This window comes from Neomonachus schauinslandi, chromosome 11, assembly GCF_002201575.2.
Source record: "Neomonachus schauinslandi chromosome 11, ASM220157v2, whole genome shotgun sequence".
Classification (NCBI taxonomy): Eukaryota; Metazoa; Chordata; class Mammalia; order Carnivora; family Phocidae; genus Neomonachus; species Neomonachus schauinslandi.
In genome coordinates, this window is record NC_058413.1 from 9,073,080 (window position 1) to 9,088,948 (window position 15,869).

At 45.7% G+C, this 15,869-nt stretch overlaps 2 protein-coding genes across 5 annotated transcripts; one reads left to right on the forward strand and one right to left on the reverse strand.

Moving 5' to 3' along the window:
* The first annotated feature begins 294 nt into the window (after positions 1-294).
* On the forward strand, positions 295-1,867 carry ZBTB3 (zinc finger and BTB domain containing 3). Its single transcript, XM_021685249.2, has one exon. The coding sequence runs from the start codon at positions 310-312 to the stop codon at positions 1,861-1,863; it is 1,554 nt and encodes a 517-aa protein (XP_021540924.2). The 5' UTR covers positions 295-309; the 3' UTR covers positions 1,864-1,867.
* Positions 1,868-7,940: 6,073 nt separating this feature from the next.
* TTC9C (tetratricopeptide repeat domain 9C) lies at positions 7,941-15,658 on the reverse strand. Of its 4 annotated transcripts, XM_021684936.1 has the most exons (5): positions 15,338-15,372; positions 14,785-15,076; positions 10,803-10,985; positions 9,009-9,046; positions 8,541-8,581 (listed from the first exon to the last, which is right to left on the reverse strand). In XM_021684936.1, the coding sequence occupies exons 2-5, from the start codon at positions 15,020-15,022 to the stop codon at positions 8,552-8,554; spliced, it is 489 nt and encodes a 162-aa protein (XP_021540611.1). In that variant the 5' UTR covers positions 15,023-15,076; positions 15,338-15,372; the 3' UTR covers positions 8,541-8,551. The 4 variants fall into 4 exon arrangements, with proteins under 4 accessions (XP_021540613.1, XP_021540610.1, XP_021540612.1 ...); XM_021684938.2 differs by lacking the exons at positions 9,009-9,046; positions 15,338-15,372 and adding an exon at positions 15,584-15,658 and having other exon boundaries at positions 7,941-8,581; XM_021684935.2 differs by lacking the exon at positions 9,009-9,046 and having other exon boundaries at positions 7,941-8,581.
* Between the last annotated feature and the right edge of the window lie 211 nt (positions 15,659-15,869).

Below are 15,869 nucleotides of genomic sequence, written 5' to 3' on the forward strand. Positions count from 1 at the left end.
CTGGTTAGGGGGCGGGGCTTCCGGGGCGTGTCCTTTGCGAAGCGGGGGCGGGGCCTGCTGCGAAGGTTGTGCCGAGGGGGCGGGGCTAAAAGGAAATCACTGGGTGTGACCTAGGAGAAAGAAGGGTAGTCATTTAAGCGGGCGTTTTGGGGTCAGGACGGTGTTGCCAGAGGCTTTGGGGTGGCAGGTGATAGCTCAGGCTGAGGTGAAGGTTGCTGGGGAGGTTACCTGCCCTAACCTACTGTCCTCTCTTCCCAGGGAGCCTCTGGTGGGGACCTTCGTAGGGTCCTTTTCCCTTCGTGGGGTGCTATGGAGTTCCCAGAACACAGCCAGCAGCTGCTGCAGAGCCTCCGAGAACAGCGGTCCCAGGGTTTCCTTTGTGACTGCACCGTGATGGTGGGTAGCACCCAGTTCTTGGCCCATCGGGCTGTGCTGGCCTCCTGCAGCCCATTCTTCCAGCTTTTCTACAAAGAGCGAGAACTGGACAAGAGGGATCTGGTGTGCATCCACAATGAGATTGTGACGGCCCCAGCCTTTGGGCTGCTTCTGGACTTCATGTATGCTGGCCAGCTGGTCCTGAGGGGGGATACCCCTGTGGAGGATGTGCTGGCTGCTGCCAGCTACTTGCACATGAATGACATTGTTAAAGTGTGTAAGCGGCGGCTGCAGGCCCGGGCCCTGGCAGAGGCAGACAGTACCAAGAAGGAGGAGGAAACCAGCTCACAGCCCTCTAGTTTGGAGTTTTTGTCCACTTCCCGTGGCCCCCAGCCTTCGTTGGCATCTGCCGAGACATCAGGCAATTGGGGCAAAGGGGAATGGAAGGGCCCTGCAGCTCCCTCTCCAACTGTCTGTCCTCCAGATGAGCCACCAATGCCTGGGGGTGCTGACACTACACAGCCCGGCATGGAGGTCGAGGCACCACATCTACGGGCACCTCCTCCTCTAGTGACTGATGTCTCCCTTGCCAGCCCCAGTAGCTCCACAGAGACCATTCCTGCAAACTACTTCTCTCCGGGCCTTTCAGCAGTTTCGGTGGAGCCGCTGGCTCCCCTTGATGTGGGTACTGAGAGTCTGAGGATGGTGGAACCAAGGGCTGCTGGGGGACCACTGCAAGGCTTCTATCCTCCAGCTCCAGCAGCAGCCCCAGTCCCAGCCCCAGTTCCATCACAGGCTCCAGCACCAGTGGAAGCTGAGCTGGTCCAGGTGAAAGTAGAAGCTATTGTGATTTCTGATGAGGAGCCCGACGTGTCCGAGGAACAGCCTCAGGGGCCTGAGGGACTATTCCCGCCTGGAGGGGCAATGTATGGTGGACAGCCCCCTCAGCCAGAGGCTTTTGAGGAGCCAAGAGCAGCAGGACTGGAGGAGGTGGGGCCAAGTGAGCACTTCCTGCCCCCAGATCCTCACCTACCCTACCATTTGCTGCCAGGTCCAGGGCAGTATCCTCGAGGACTGGTGACATCGCCCCTGCCTGCACCCCCAGCCCTGCATGAGCCACTTTACCTGCCTTCCGAATATGAAGCAACCCCGGGAAGCTTTGGGGTTTTTACTGAGGATGTGCCCACTTGCAAGACATGTGGGAAGACCTTCTCATGTTCTTACACACTAAGGCGACATGCCACGGTGCACACGCGCGAGCGCCCCTATGAGTGTCGCTATTGTCTGCGCAGCTACACGCAGTCGGGGGACCTGTACCGACATATCCGCAAGGCTCACAATGAGGACCTGGCCAAACGCAGCAAACCGGACCCAGAGGCCGGCCCCCTCCTAGGAGTGCAGCCCCTCCACGGCTCCCCTACAGCAGACAAACAGAACAACACTGGTGGAGGGCCACCCAAAGATTTTGCACTGGGCCCCAAAAACTGACATCTACGGGAGCATCATAAGCTGATGCTAGGCCTGCTCTTGCCATCGTTAGGGGGCAGCAGAGACTGGAAGCGTCTCCTTTTCCCTGCTGGGGGAGCAGAATGAACCTCCTGCCCAGGCTGAAGATTGCCACCGGTTTTTCTTTACCCAGCCAGACAGCAGGACTTTCTGGGGCAGTGCACCTCAGTCAGCTCCTCTCCAAGGGCACTGGGAATTTTTCTGAGCTGTAATCGCTTCCCGCCCTGCCTTCTGGACCATAAAGCTAGTGGTGAAAGTATCTCTTTGAACTGGTGTTGGCTGGTTTATTCCACAAATGTGCATGCCTCCTGATTCTTTCATACCTCTCCTGCAGATCTTTTAGGAAGCTGACATCTATACCTGGGGTAGCATTCGGGGTCAGGTTGCTTTTGAGGCAGAGGGCAACATGGATTTGGCTTAGGAGAAGTGGACTGATTAGGGAATGGTACTCAGTGATGGTTTATCATTATAGCTGAGCTCCTGTGTCCTGGGCTGTACTGAGGACTTCATAAAAATCCTCAATTCTCAACAACTTTATGAGGTATTAGCACCCCCCCCCTCCCCTTTTTCCATAGGCAAGGAAATGTGAGACTCAAAAATCAAGTTAACCTATTCAAGGTCACAGGGCGAGTTAAGGGGCAAACCAGAATTTGAATCATGGCTTCAAACACCATGCCCACTGTGCTGGGTTAGAACATTGTTGAGGAGAGTTAACTAAGAACCAGAAGTTTTCTCTTTCGTCCTCGTGAGGGTTTGGCTTTGCTCCCTTCCCCTTCGCCTCTACTTCCAGTGTAGAAAGTCTTTGGCTGACTCTTTCAATAACAGACACTGTATCGATGACTTGAAATTTTTGCTTGTGTGTCCTAATAGGAATTGAGGTCTCCAAAGAAGAGGAATCCAAACGCAGAAAACATGAAACTCCGGGGTGGTGGGTTGGTGGGGGAGGGGAAGGGCCTGTGGTATGGAAAAGATGGGTGCTTGGGAAAAACTAAAGCGAGGAACTCCAGATGAGAGCATCTTATAGTTCCTCTAGTCCAACTCCCTCACCTGAAAGGCATGAGGACAGCCTCCAGAAGTCAGATTACTCAGTTGTAGTCACCCAGATGGTTACTGGCAGTAGATACAGCAGAGAAATGGGAGTCTCGGGTGTTGAGGCGGCTTCTGGGAGCTCTGGGAATGTAACAGAAGGGGCCTGCCCTTCTGTTCTCTGTGTGAACAGTGGTGCCATAGGGTAAGAGGGCTCCCGAAAAACCGTTCTCGATTCTGCACATAAGGAACCGAGTGCAAAAAAGGCAGGAAGGAAAATTTAGGAAAAGATGAAAATGAGTCCATTTTCTGAATTTTCTTTCTCTTTTTGGATTTGTCTGTCCTATTCAGAACTGTGAGCTCTTGCCAGCAAGCTACTCTTTCTGAGTTAGAGGAAGGAGGACCGAACATCAGAGGTTTGGCCAAAGGAAGCTCCTTATCTGGAGCATTGAGGGAAGCAAACCATTGATGCTTAACATTTTCACAGCTGAATGAATTATATGCCTTTCACTTTCCTTGTGTTGGAATAACCTTTTAGTTTGTCTTTCAAATGGCTAATTTTATTTGTGCAAATATATATTCCTACCTTAACTCCTTGGCGTCAGTAACAAGGCAAGATTTACATACACAAGATAAGTTATTATAGCTGAGTGGTGCACCTTTTCCAAAGTCTTTCCTAGAGTAAATATCAAAGCAAAATGCCTAAAAACAATCAGTTGCCTTTAAAAGGGTAAATTTTGGGCACCTGGGTGGCTCAGTCAGTTAAGCATCTGCCTTCGGCTCAGGTCATGATGCCAGGGTCCTGGGATCGAGCCCTCCATTGGGCTCCCCGCTCAGTGGGAAGTCGGCTTCTCCCTCTGCCCCTCTCCTTGTGTTCTTGTGCGCACGCTCTCTTTCTCTCTCAAATAAAATTTTTAAATAAAAGGGTAAATTTTACGGTATGTGAATTATATAAAAATTATATATATGGGGGGCGCCTGGGTGGCTCAGTCGTTGGGCGTCTGCCTTCGGCTCAGGTCGTGATCCCAGGGTCCTGGGATCGAGCCCCGCATCGGGCTCCCTGCTCGGCAGGAAGCCTGCTTCTCCCTCTGCCACTCCCCCTGCTTGTGTTCCCTCTCTCGCTGTGTCTCTCTCTTCAAATAAATAAATAAAATCTTTAAAAAAAAAATTATATATATGGAAAGGAGACAAGGAGAAAAAATAAAATCAGTTGCCTCAGAACATCAGTTCCTAAAAGCAAGACATAACATCGGTGTCTACAGGCGTATAGAATGTATACAATTTCTCTAGACAGTCTGGAAAACACAGTAACCACTGTTAAAGTTTCTGCCATGCATAATACCTAACTAAAGAGGATCTGTTGCTTGGTGAGATTCTCCTCCAGAGCAAGCATTTGCTTTCAGTTCCCAGCATGAGATGCAGTTTTCCTTGGAGGTGGCAATTAGAAATCTGCAAGATGTTTAAAGCAGCACAGCAGCCAACACAAAAGGCCACGGTTGTCTCCCTGTATCTGCTGGACGCGAGGAACAGTCTCTACCAGTCTGTAGAGGTGCGATCAGTAGAGAATTTTTTCGTTTCCGCTACTCTCGATGGTCTCATCCATGGATTCAAGGAACCACAGGTGAGCTCATCTAACCTCTAGTCCAACACTGGATCCTCCTTTTGCCAGTGTGAAGCCCCTGCTTGAAAAAACTTGGGGCACCTGGCTGACTCGGTGGAGCTTGCAACTCGACCTCAGGGTCATGAGTTCAAGCCCCATATTGGGTATAGCGATTACTTAAATAATCATTATAAAAAAATAACTCATTATCCCCAAAGGAACCTAGTCTATCGTCGAACAGTCTTAATTGTTGGATAATGCTGCCTTTTACTGAGCCAAAATCAGCCTCCTTTTATGAGGCTCAGGGTCAGGCTCCAGCCTACTAAGATCCCCAGGTCCCAGGACCCTGGCATCATGACCAGCCTACTTTTCACCCTGAAAAGTTATTTGTTTTTGAGCTATAAGCTGATTTAGTTTTCAGACAACCACCTTTTACTCTCCAGCTTTAGAGATATAATTCTTTTGAGATTTTTCATTTTAAGTAATCTCTACACTCAGCGTGGGGTTCAAACTTACAACCCCAAGATCAAGAGCTGCACGCTGTACCAACTGAGCCAGCCAGGCGCTCCTAGAGATATAATTCTAATTTAGGATTCCAATTCTTTTCTTTTTTCTTTTTTCTGGATTTCAATTCTTCTCTTAACTGGCCATTCTGTAAATGTATGACTTCATTTGCTGCCTATTTTGCCTCTTCAATCACCAGACATTTGGCCAAGCTTGACTTCACCAAAGTCACCATTTCAGTCCTTTGCATTCATTTCCATTTTATTTATTTTTGTTTTGCTTTAGAGAAGAGTGTATGCACGTGTGCGCAAGGCTGGGGATGGGATGTGGGCGGGGGGGAGGGGCAGAGGGAGAGGGAGAATCTCAAGCAGGTTCCACATCCAGTGCAAAGTCCAATGTGGGGCTCCATCTCAGGACCCCGAGATCATGACCTGAGCCAAAATCAAGAGTTGGATGCTAAACCGACCAAACCACCCAGGCATCCCAACTATTTATTTTTTAAAGTAATCTCTACGCCCAACATGGAGCTCAAACTCACAACAGAGATCAAGAGTTGTGTGCTCGAATGACTGAGCCACCCAGGTGCCCCTGAATTTCAATTTTAATGTCGCCAAAGCCAATGTTTCCAAAGATGATTTACCTGGACATATACTATTTTTATTGTAAAATATATTTACTTTTATGGATTTTTGTTTTGTTTTGGCAAATAATATGAAGTGTTCCAAAGTCCCCTCCCCAATTATCAGTAAGCAATTTCGGTATGCACCTCTAAAAGAACTCTTTTTTTTTTAAGATTATTTATTTATTCGACACAAAGAGAGAGCACAAACAGGGGGTGCAGCAGGCAGGCAGAGGCAGAGGGAGAAGCAGACTTTCCTCTGAGCAGAGTCCAGTGTGGAACTCAATCCGAGGACCCCAGGATCATGACCTGAGCCCAAGGCAGATGCTTAACCAACTGAGCCACCCAGGTGCCCCTAAAGATTTTATTTATTTATTTGACAGAGAGACACAGCAAAAGAGAGAGCACAAGCAGGGGGAGTGGGAGAGGAAGAAGCAGGCTTCCCGCCAAGCAGGGAGCCCGATGTGGGGCTCGATCCCAGGACCCTGGGATCATGACCTGAGCCGAAAGGCAGACGCCCAACGACTGAGCCACCCAGGCGCCCCGAAAATGTATATTTAAATAAAATATTGAAAATAATAGTATAGATAGTATGTGGTTTTGGCAAAATTGTAAAGGTAGTGGGTATGAGTTCGGAAGACACTGACTAGTCTAAACTATCCCTTATGTGCCCAAGTATGGACCTTCACATCCACAATACTTTCTCTTCAATCAAACCCTGAAATTCTGCATGCAATCCATTAAGGACTGGTAAAGTGAGCTGCGCCCCCCCCCCCCCCCCCCCATCCATGAACTTCTGAGTACAGAGATTTAGGTGCCCTCTGGCTGATTCCTTCAGGATGTGGGCTGGCTGGACCTCCTCTAGGACCCATATCTGACTGCCTATCTTTGAAAAATTTCTTGTTCATTAACATCTCCATTAGAAGTTGGCCTTCAAAATAAAGACTGAAATGTAAGCCTACTTTGTCTCTTAGCAGGGATTATAATAATAAAGGGATTAGTGCAATACATTTCTAAAATACGTTTTTAAATACCAGTTTTATTTTTTCCCTCATTGATGCAGAAGATAGCTTAGTGTGACATTAAGTCTTTGGAAGGAAAAAAAAAAAAAAGAAAAAAGAAGATCAGAAAGCAAAACTTGCCCAAAGCAAACATGCAACCATGACATAATTTTGCCAACAACCTAGGCTTAGAAACATGCATCTTGGGAAAGGAGCAAAATATTCTATTTCTGTTAGTTCTGTCCTTTGACTTACAAGATTATTTGGTAGGAAACCTTGTTGTTGTAAGTCCTGTTATTTAAGGATATGGGGAGACACAAAGAGGAGCCTGGCTCTTTGGGGGGCGGGCATTACTGATGAAGGCAGAGGAATTCATGCATACTTGGCAAGACTAAGGGTTCTGGGGTTGTTGTTGTTCTTTCTGAAATCTGTCCTTACATTGGCCAGTGACACATGCTTACTACCTCCACTCATAAAGGTCGAGACTGCTACATGAGCTCATCTACTCTGTAGAACTCAAACACTGTGGACATTATTCACAAGTACACAGAATGACAAAGGAGCTCATGGTTGATGGAGCCTCCTATTGAGACATGACTGCATCAGATCTGCAGCCTGCACTGACGAAGCTTCTAGAAAGTTCCATGGGTGCTTCAGCACTAGGGAAGGAGAACCCTTCCTATTTCCCTCCTCTGTAAGGAACTGAGCTCTTGCAAAATATAAGGTGACAAGTGAATATATTTATGTTTTTATTCTGCTCTTTCATGGTACTGTTTCAAGATGACGTGGCAATCTGTTTTTCCTATTTTTTTTTTTTTTTTAGAGAAATAAGCATACTATAGATATGCACCTATTAAAAATTAAAATGTTTACTTGGGTTTTTTGTTTTGTTTTTTGGTATGAGGGTTGAAGAATTATTAAATACTTAAATGCTTGACTCAAGGTTTTAAGAAAGAAGAGTTTAATGAAAAAATAAGTATATTATATGAATGCTTTGAGTATGAACAATAGCAGGGACTAGAAATTATCACCAGAAAAAACAGAAACCAGATACTTTTGTGGGAGGGACAAAGAATCTGAATGTACATGGAATATTAAGAATAAGGAATTGATTTAATCAAAGTGGTTAATTTCATTTTTTTTTTTAAAGATTTTATCCATTTATTTGACAGAGGGAGAGATAACGAGAGCAGGAACGCAAGGGGAGTGGGAGAGGGAGACACAGGCTTCCCGCGGAGCAGGGAGCCCAATGTGGGGCTCGATCTCAGGACCCTGGGATCATGACCTGAGCCGAAGGGAGACACCTAATAATGACTGAGCCACCCAGGCACCCCCAAAATGGTTAATTTCAAATCTTTCCTTTTTAAGTCATGTGGGTCCAATTTATAATTGTCTGTTTTCACACAATAACATATCTCCCAGTTTGTGGCCTCTGTGACTTTGGCTTTGGGCATCTGAGGAAACAGAAAAAACTCTTTTGTCATTCTTTCATCCTTTACTAGCCTTCTCCTCTGTATATGGATACATATAACATCTATCATTAAAATCTACCCCATAGGGAGGATAATTGCATCTATAGCTGATTGTATTTCTCAAGGCAAATATCCCCAAAAATATCATGTATGGAAAGCTATACAAATACATAGATGGATAGACCAAAAAAAACAAAACAAAAAAAAAACAGAACACCAAAAGACACAGACTGCATAAGTGCCAAAGAGTTTGTGCAGGGCTAGAAACAAAACAGAAATCCACCTGGGTCAGAGGTATGGGGTTAATTTCTCTTGCTGAGGCTCAGGTTTCCCCTCCGGTCTTTAACTTTCAAGTTCAAGTGGAGGAGCATCTTTCTTCTTTGTTAACCAAACATGCCCAGGTACAGCTGTCTCTCTTTCTGATGGTAGCTACTGAGTTCTGACTGTGTTAGCTGGAGGTACCGCCGGACATTGGCGTCTTAGAATAGGGCAAAGAAGGCAATTAGAGACAGTTAGAACATGATCACACTTTGAGGCAGGAAAGGATTGTTCACCCAGTTCCTCCTTTTTTTTTTTTTTTTTACAAGTTTTTCTACTTTTATAGAGTCAGATATTTCCTTTTTAGCCATCGCCAAAATTTATAAACAAGCCCTTTAAAATGTTCAAAGCAAACATATTGGTTATAAATCCTTAGGGAAAATACCAAGTTACTGTTACTGGCTTCTGCAAGCGAGCATTTTTACCCCCACTTTAGGGATGAGGTTATTTTACAAAAATAGGTCAGAGATAACCCCAAATGACATTCTGAATAAATGATATAAACCAGCACTATTATTTCAAATCAAGATTCCAGTCTTTCAAAAAAAAAAAAAAAAAAAAAGATTCCAGTCTTTCAAAGGACTTACTATAGAAAGTAGGTTTGAGGAGCACCGGATTTCTGAATCTGGAAAGAATCATTTGGGTTTACTTAGTATTATGCTGGAACAAATTTTTTTTTTGGGGGGGGGGGTGTGTGTGTGTAAGTATCAGAATAAACATATTCTCTGGGAGAATAAGTTTGTTCCCATCTACAAAGTATGCAGAGTATTTTTTACTCTCTAGAGCCCAGGGATCTTCCTCTGAAAAAACACACATAGGGGCGCCTGGGTGGCTCAGTTGTTAAGCGTCTGCCATCTCAGGGTCCTGGGATCGAGCCCCGCATTGGGCTCCCTGTTCCGCGGGAAGCCTGCTTCTCCCTCTCCCACTCCCCCTGCTTGTGTTCCCTCTCTCGCTGTGTCTCTCTCTCTCAAATAAATAAAATCTTAAAAAAAAAAAAAGGAAACATACATAAAGGTGGGTGTAGGACTTCAGCTGCTAATTTAGCCCTTCTTTGATGAGGCTTCTTCTCTACCTTTAGTTGTGGAGTTTGTTCTGCCAGTCTTCAGGTTGATTTCTGGGGTATTTAGGATGATTTGATAGGTATCTAGTTGGATTTGTGGGACAAGGGGAGCCTAGGGTCTCCCTACTCCACTGCCATCTCCCCCTCCACATACTTCTGTTTTTAAAAATCTTTCTAAGATCTGAATATATCATAACTATTCTTTGCAATAGTAAATCTCATTCATTAATACCACCGTGAATTTTTAAAAAATCTCTGTACAGGAAGAAAAATCTCTGTACAATCAGGGCTGGCTGGTTGTTAATTTGATAATGAAAAAGAGTTTCAAGAAATAAAAGAGTTTCAAGAAAACCTGTCACAACTATAGAGACTCTAAAGATACTATCCATGGCTGGCAGTTCATCTATGTACTTGAAGGTAAGAAACATGAACAAATGCCTCATGTTTTAGGTCTTTATTAATTCACACTGGCTTTCTCATTCATTTACTCTATTATTATTATATCTTATATTTAGATTTTATTTTTAGGTAATCTCTACACCCAACGTGGGGTTCGAACTTACAACCCCAAGATCAAGAGTCACACACTCTACCAACTGAGCCAGCCAGGCGCCCCACCCGCCCCATTCATTAGAGAGTTTTTGCTGCATTGTTATGTTTGGGGACCCTCTGCTTCTAGCATCTCATAGCCGCTCTAAGCCAGAATGCAAAATGGCGACAATTTTCAGTGCTGAACCACGAACACAGGAACGAGCCTATAATCCACTTCACAATATCCTTGCCTTGGAAACAAAGAACCAAGTCTCAAATTCTCTCTCAGTAGGCCTGCCCTTTTTCTAGGTCATACCTAGGCTGAGCTAAAGGATAAAATGATAGCTCAAGCAAAGGCCAGACCCAGTGGGGGAGCTGCCAGAAATAAGGATCATCAAGTATATTCACTGGAATCTAGATACTATTTCAGTTACAGTCTCGGACCTGAAACGTGATAAACAATGCTTTAAAATCTCTCTCACTGCGGGGGATGGAGGAGAGATTATATATATGCCTGTTGAAGCATAACTACTTCTGGAGGGTATACAATACTGCTTTCCTGTGGAGGCAAGAATACAAGGATAGAAGAAGGCCAGTTTATCAAATACCTCTTTATACTTTTTGAATTTTGAGCTCTGTGAATATATTATTGTCTATTCAAAAACATTCAATAAATTGAAAAAGTAAAATAAAATACTCCCTCTTCCCCACCCCCCCCCCCCCCCGACAGAAAGCACCTCTGCAGGACAGTTTTGTTTGTTCTTACCACTTCCACCCCCTTCTCTCTCACCTTTTGGCTGCCTACTGACAGCAGCCAGGAGATGGTGCTGAGCCTGGTCGTAGTCCTGCAGATGGAAAAAGGCCACTCCAGCCCGATACAAGGCCTTGGCATTATCAGGTTGTCGTTCCAGGACTTTCTGACTGTATTCTTTCACTCGTTCATAGTTCACTGGCTCCATCTGAAGGAGACAGGCTAATAGGCCAAATGAAAGGAAAGACAGAAGAGGGAGGAGGGGCTTATTACACTTAGTTCCATGGGCCAGTCGGAGGCAGCACCAGAGGACAATACCAACAGTATTCACTCATCTAATGCATCTAAGTGTCTACCATGCGTCAGACATTCTTCTAGGCACCGGGGCTGCAACAGCAAACAGAAGCTTTATGTACCTTGTAAGTGACCCTAATAGCTACCGAATGCTTACTATGTGCCTAGTGCTGGGTTAAGTCCAGCTATAAAACTGATAGGAACATACATTAAAATGAATTTAAAATTCTTCACTGTTTCTCTTCTACACCAGGCTCTCCATCTTGAATCCCCATTTAACCGCAATTATTGTACCGCAGTTTTAAAATAAAATATTTTATTTATTTGAAAGACAGAGAGAGGGGCGCCTGGGTGGCTCAGTTGGTTAAGCATCTGCCTTGGGCTCAAGATCCTGGGGTCCTGGGATCGAGCCCCACATTAGGCTCCTTGCTCTGCAGGGGCCTGCTTCTCCCTCTCCCTCTGCCACTCCCCCTGCTTGTGCCCTCCTGCTCTCTATCAAAGAAAGACAGAGAGAGAGAGAGCGCACACGTACACGAGCAGGAGGATGGGCAGAGGAAGAGGGAGTCAAACATACTCTCCGCTGAGCAGGGCACCCAAGGGAGGGCTCAATCCCAGGACCCTGAGATCATGACCTGAGCCGAAGCCAGAGGCTTAACCAGCTGAGCCACCCAGGTGCCCCTGTACTGCAGCTTTATAAACAACAACGGTTGCCACCAATTATGTGAGAAAATAGCAAGCACTGTGGTTGATAAAACATTATCTCGTTTAGGGATGCCCAAGTGGCTCAGTGGGTTAAGCACCTGCCTTCGGCTCAGGTCATGATCCCAGGGTCCTGGGATTGAGCCCCTCGTTGGGCTCCCTGCTCAGCAGGGAGTCTGCTTCTCCCTCTGCCTGCCTTTCTCTATCCCTCTCACCCTCTCTAACAAATAAATAAAATCTTTAAAAAACAAAACAAAACATAATCTCGTTTAATCTTCTCATCCAGTCTATGAAATTGGTGTTACCCTCTCCATGTATTGGACAAAGAAATCAAGGCTCAGAGAGATAAAGTAACTTGTCCAAGATCCCACAGCTTCTAGGTGGAATATGAAATTTGAACCAAGGACTCTGTAATTCCCAAACCATCATTCTTGATAATATATTACTTCACTACTACCTTGGATTATATAAGTTTAGGGACTTCGAAATACAAATCTGTTTAGGAGGCAATGTTCAGCCTTTCTATAATTAAGAGGGGAAATGTGCTCCCTATTTCATGACTGTAGGAATTAAACACAGTATTATTTAATCATGGTGCTGAGAAGGACAGGGCTTCTGAGGACATTAAAGGGCCCAGGCTTACATCTGCATCCCTTCTACAACATCCCCACCAAGTGGTCATATGGCTTATATTTAACTAATCCATCACTGTAGCTTCATTCATTATTTGACAACTGGTTATGCAGCACCGACCATATGTTAGGCAGGGCCAGGAGCAGCAGGGAAGAGGAACCAGACAGACATCCTTCTTTTCTTTTCTTTTTTTTAAGATTTTATTTATTCATGAGAGAGAGAGAGAGAGAGAGGCAGAGGGAGAAGCAGGCTCCCCGCTGAGCAGGGAGCCCAATGTGGGGCTCGATCCCAGGACCCTGGGATCCTGACCTGAGCCGAAGGCAGACGCTTAACCATCTGAGCCACCCAGGCGCCCCAGACAGACATCTTGATGAGTAAACACCACTTGCATCCTAGCCCCCAAGTAGGAGGAGTACACAATAAACAAATGAATTTTTAGAAGTGTTTTGAGGAAAACAGAACTATGCTAGGAATACAGTGAATGAGGTCGGAGTGATGCTTGATTATACAAGGCCTCTCGAAGAAAGTAACTTTTGAACCAAGCTCTGAATGACCAGGGTCACTCAAGGGACAGGGCATTCCAGCCGAGAGAGAAGAAATCCTCCAAAGCTAGAAAGTAGAAATAAATGTGCTTTGCAAATTCCGTGTATGGAGGAGCCAGACCATGTCAGGCCTACAGGTGAGCATCAGAGTTGGGGTTTTTTCCTAAGTGTAATGAGATACCACTGGAGGATTTTCGGCAGTGACACGATCTCATTTCCTTATCTGCAAAACGGGAATAATCACAAGTAGCTGGCAGAGTTTTTATGAAGATAAGAAATATTGTAAATAAACGGGCCCACATGTTACAGGCATTCAATGAGTGAAAATGGTTAATTGAGTAAGTCTTTATGGAGCATCTCCCAAGCACCTCCAAGCAGAGGCTCTATGGATGACTAAGCCATACTCTTTGCCATCAGGTCCACCTACAAAGTGAAGATATTGGCTGGCCACCCTCTTGTGGCACTCACTGTACCCATTCTCTGCTTTATTCCTTTCCCCAGCACTTAATGTCATCTCATATATTATGTATGTTACCTTTGTTAACTGTCCATCTCCTTATTTGAATTTATGTTCCATGAGAGCAGCTTTTTATCTGTCTCATTATCCTCCCATGTCCTTAGTACCAAATAAATGTTGAATTGAATGACTTGAAACATTAGCTACTATAATTACTATTGTCGGTACTTGAGTCTAAGAGTAGTGCTGGACACACGATAACAAAGCTAGATTTTCACCAAATCATAGGTGAAAACTATTGTAGTAAAAAAATCACTTTTAAATAACCATCACGAAGTATAAAAACCAATCCTAATAATTTCCATGGCCTCAGCTGGGACCACTTAGAATGCTTTAACATATTTCAAAATAATTTCATTAGCTCTATGATTGTTTGTCCGCCATAGAACAGACCTAAGAAGTCTACTTTCTTTTCGCAGGTTAATCTTAGTGATAGTAACTCTGGCATTTGTCTCTTCATCCAAGGCCATATGGAGATGGATGACACTAGTTATCCAAGAGTTGATTTTTTTTTTTTTTTTGCAGATTCAGAGAGAGAGAGCGAGCACATAAGTAGGCAAAGGGAGAGGGAGAAGCAGGCTCCCCACTGAGCAGAGAGAGCCCAACGCAGGGCTCGATCCCAGGACCCTGGGATCACAGCTTGAGCCTAAGGCAGATGCCCAATCGACTGAGCCACCCAGGTGACCCGCTAATTTTTTTTTAAAGATATTATCTATTTATTTATTTGAGAGAATGAGTGACAGGAGGGACAGAGGGAGAAGCAGACTTCCAGCTGAGCAGGGAGTCGGGACTCCAGCTCAATCCCAGGCCCCTGGGATCAAGACCTGAGCTGAAGTCAGATGCTTAACAGACTGAGCCACCCAGGCGCCCCTAAGAGCTGACTTAAAGGAAGAAGGAAAACGAGGAAAAGTTGTCCAAAACATCTAATAATGACTGACACCACCAGCTAAAGCAAGTGCCTTCTTTCCTATATTAAAGAAACAATGCCATAAACGTAAGTTCAGTGTTTTTTCCAGAGCGTGCAAAATTCCCTAAATCTATCAGCATCACCTGGGAGTTTGTTAGAAACACAAATTGGTAGTTCTCCTCCCTCCACAACTCAGACCCACTAAATTGGAATCTCTTGAGGGTGGGGCTCAGTTAACAAACTCTCCAAGTGAAGTTTGAGAAGCACGGCCCTGTAGAAACTCATTTAGAGCCCTAGAGACTGGAAATACATTTCAATTCATGGCAGAATAATTACATGACAGAAGAGCACGCCCGTGTTTTTCCCAATGTTCACAGATTTCCACGTGCCTGCCTTGAGATTCTACCCGCCCTTCAGCCCTGTTCTTACCAGCTAGATTGTTGTAGCAGTCTGTCTGGGTGGTGTGCAGTATGTTCTCTTGTTCAGGTGTAAGGGCCGGGCCCTGAGGTCCTAGATTAGGTATCGGGGAGGGCAGACTTGGATCCAGACCCCGCAGCTGAAGCAGAGCTCGATGGTACCTACTTACAGCATCTCGGTACTTCCCTTCTCGATAACGCTGGTTCCCTTTCTCCTTGTACAGCTGAGCCTCCTGCAGGCGCTTCTCCATAACTCGCCGCCCAGAGCTCTTGCGGAATTGGGAAGTGAAAGAGCAATTGAAGGTCTGGAGATAAGAGCAAAATAACTGATTTAGGTAGCCGATTTAAGAATGCACGAAATTACCCTTCTCCAGGACGCCCCCCAGAGAATAAGTTTTGCTTGTTTCTTCTACAGCCCCTTCCTCTCTTCTCTGCAGTATTTTTCAATCTCTAGAAATACAGGACTAATCAGGGAGAGGATGTGGGAATAGTAAAGCCAGAGATTAAGTGATTTCTTAAAAAGACCGCGGGGTGAACAAACCCTCCCTAAAAATCAAAGGCCGTACTAAGGAACTGTGGCAGGCGTGGGAATGCCGGCGGAATTTGCTTCCTCCTTTCTTTTGGACACACCTCCCTGACCCGGAAGTGGAAGGGAATAGGCGGGGACAACTGCTAAAAGAGGTCTACAGGGCTTGCCTCCACCCTTGCTCTTTATTTGCACGTATTCAACAAACATTTGTTTATGTCTGTGTCAGAAGCTGGGAACCAAGCTGAATGCGTTCCGTGCACCCAAAGCACAGGCATAAACTGACGCGGCAGCAGAGCAGCTCAGCTGCAAGTCCATCGAGCCCCACGGCCAACCGCTCGCCCTCTGCAAATGCCCAAGCACGGAAGTCTCCTCCTCGGCTTCGGTTTATGGGCGGAAGCACCTAGAGCACCGACGCCAGAGTGCCGACAGTTTGGAGTCTAAAGGGTCGCGCGCATTGCGCCACGCCGCCCAATCAAAGGCGGCCTCGAAAAAGTAATCCCGCAGAAACGACCCCGCCTCTCCAGGCCCTCTGCGGATCAACCCGGAAAAAAAAACTCCCGACAGCTTCG

Bases quoted from the DNA above. Each gene is read 5' to 3' on its own strand.
- TTC9C (XM_021684938.2), bottom strand. From the start codon at position 15,022: ATGGAGAAGCGCCTGCAGGAGGCTCAGCTGTACAAGGAGAAAGGGAAC. The intron at 10,986-14,784 runs GTAAGAACAGGG...TTGGCCTATTAG, and splicing joins CTGCTACAACAATCTAGCTG to CCTGTCTCCTTCAGATGGAG. The intron at 8,582-10,802 runs GTGAGAGAGAAG...CCCTATTCTAAG, and splicing joins TGTCAGTAGGCAGCCAAAAG to ACGCCAATGTCCGGCGGTAC.
- ZBTB3 (XM_021685249.2), top strand. From the start codon at position 310: ATGGAGTTCCCAGAACACAGCCAGCAGCTGCTGCAGAGCCTCCGAGAA.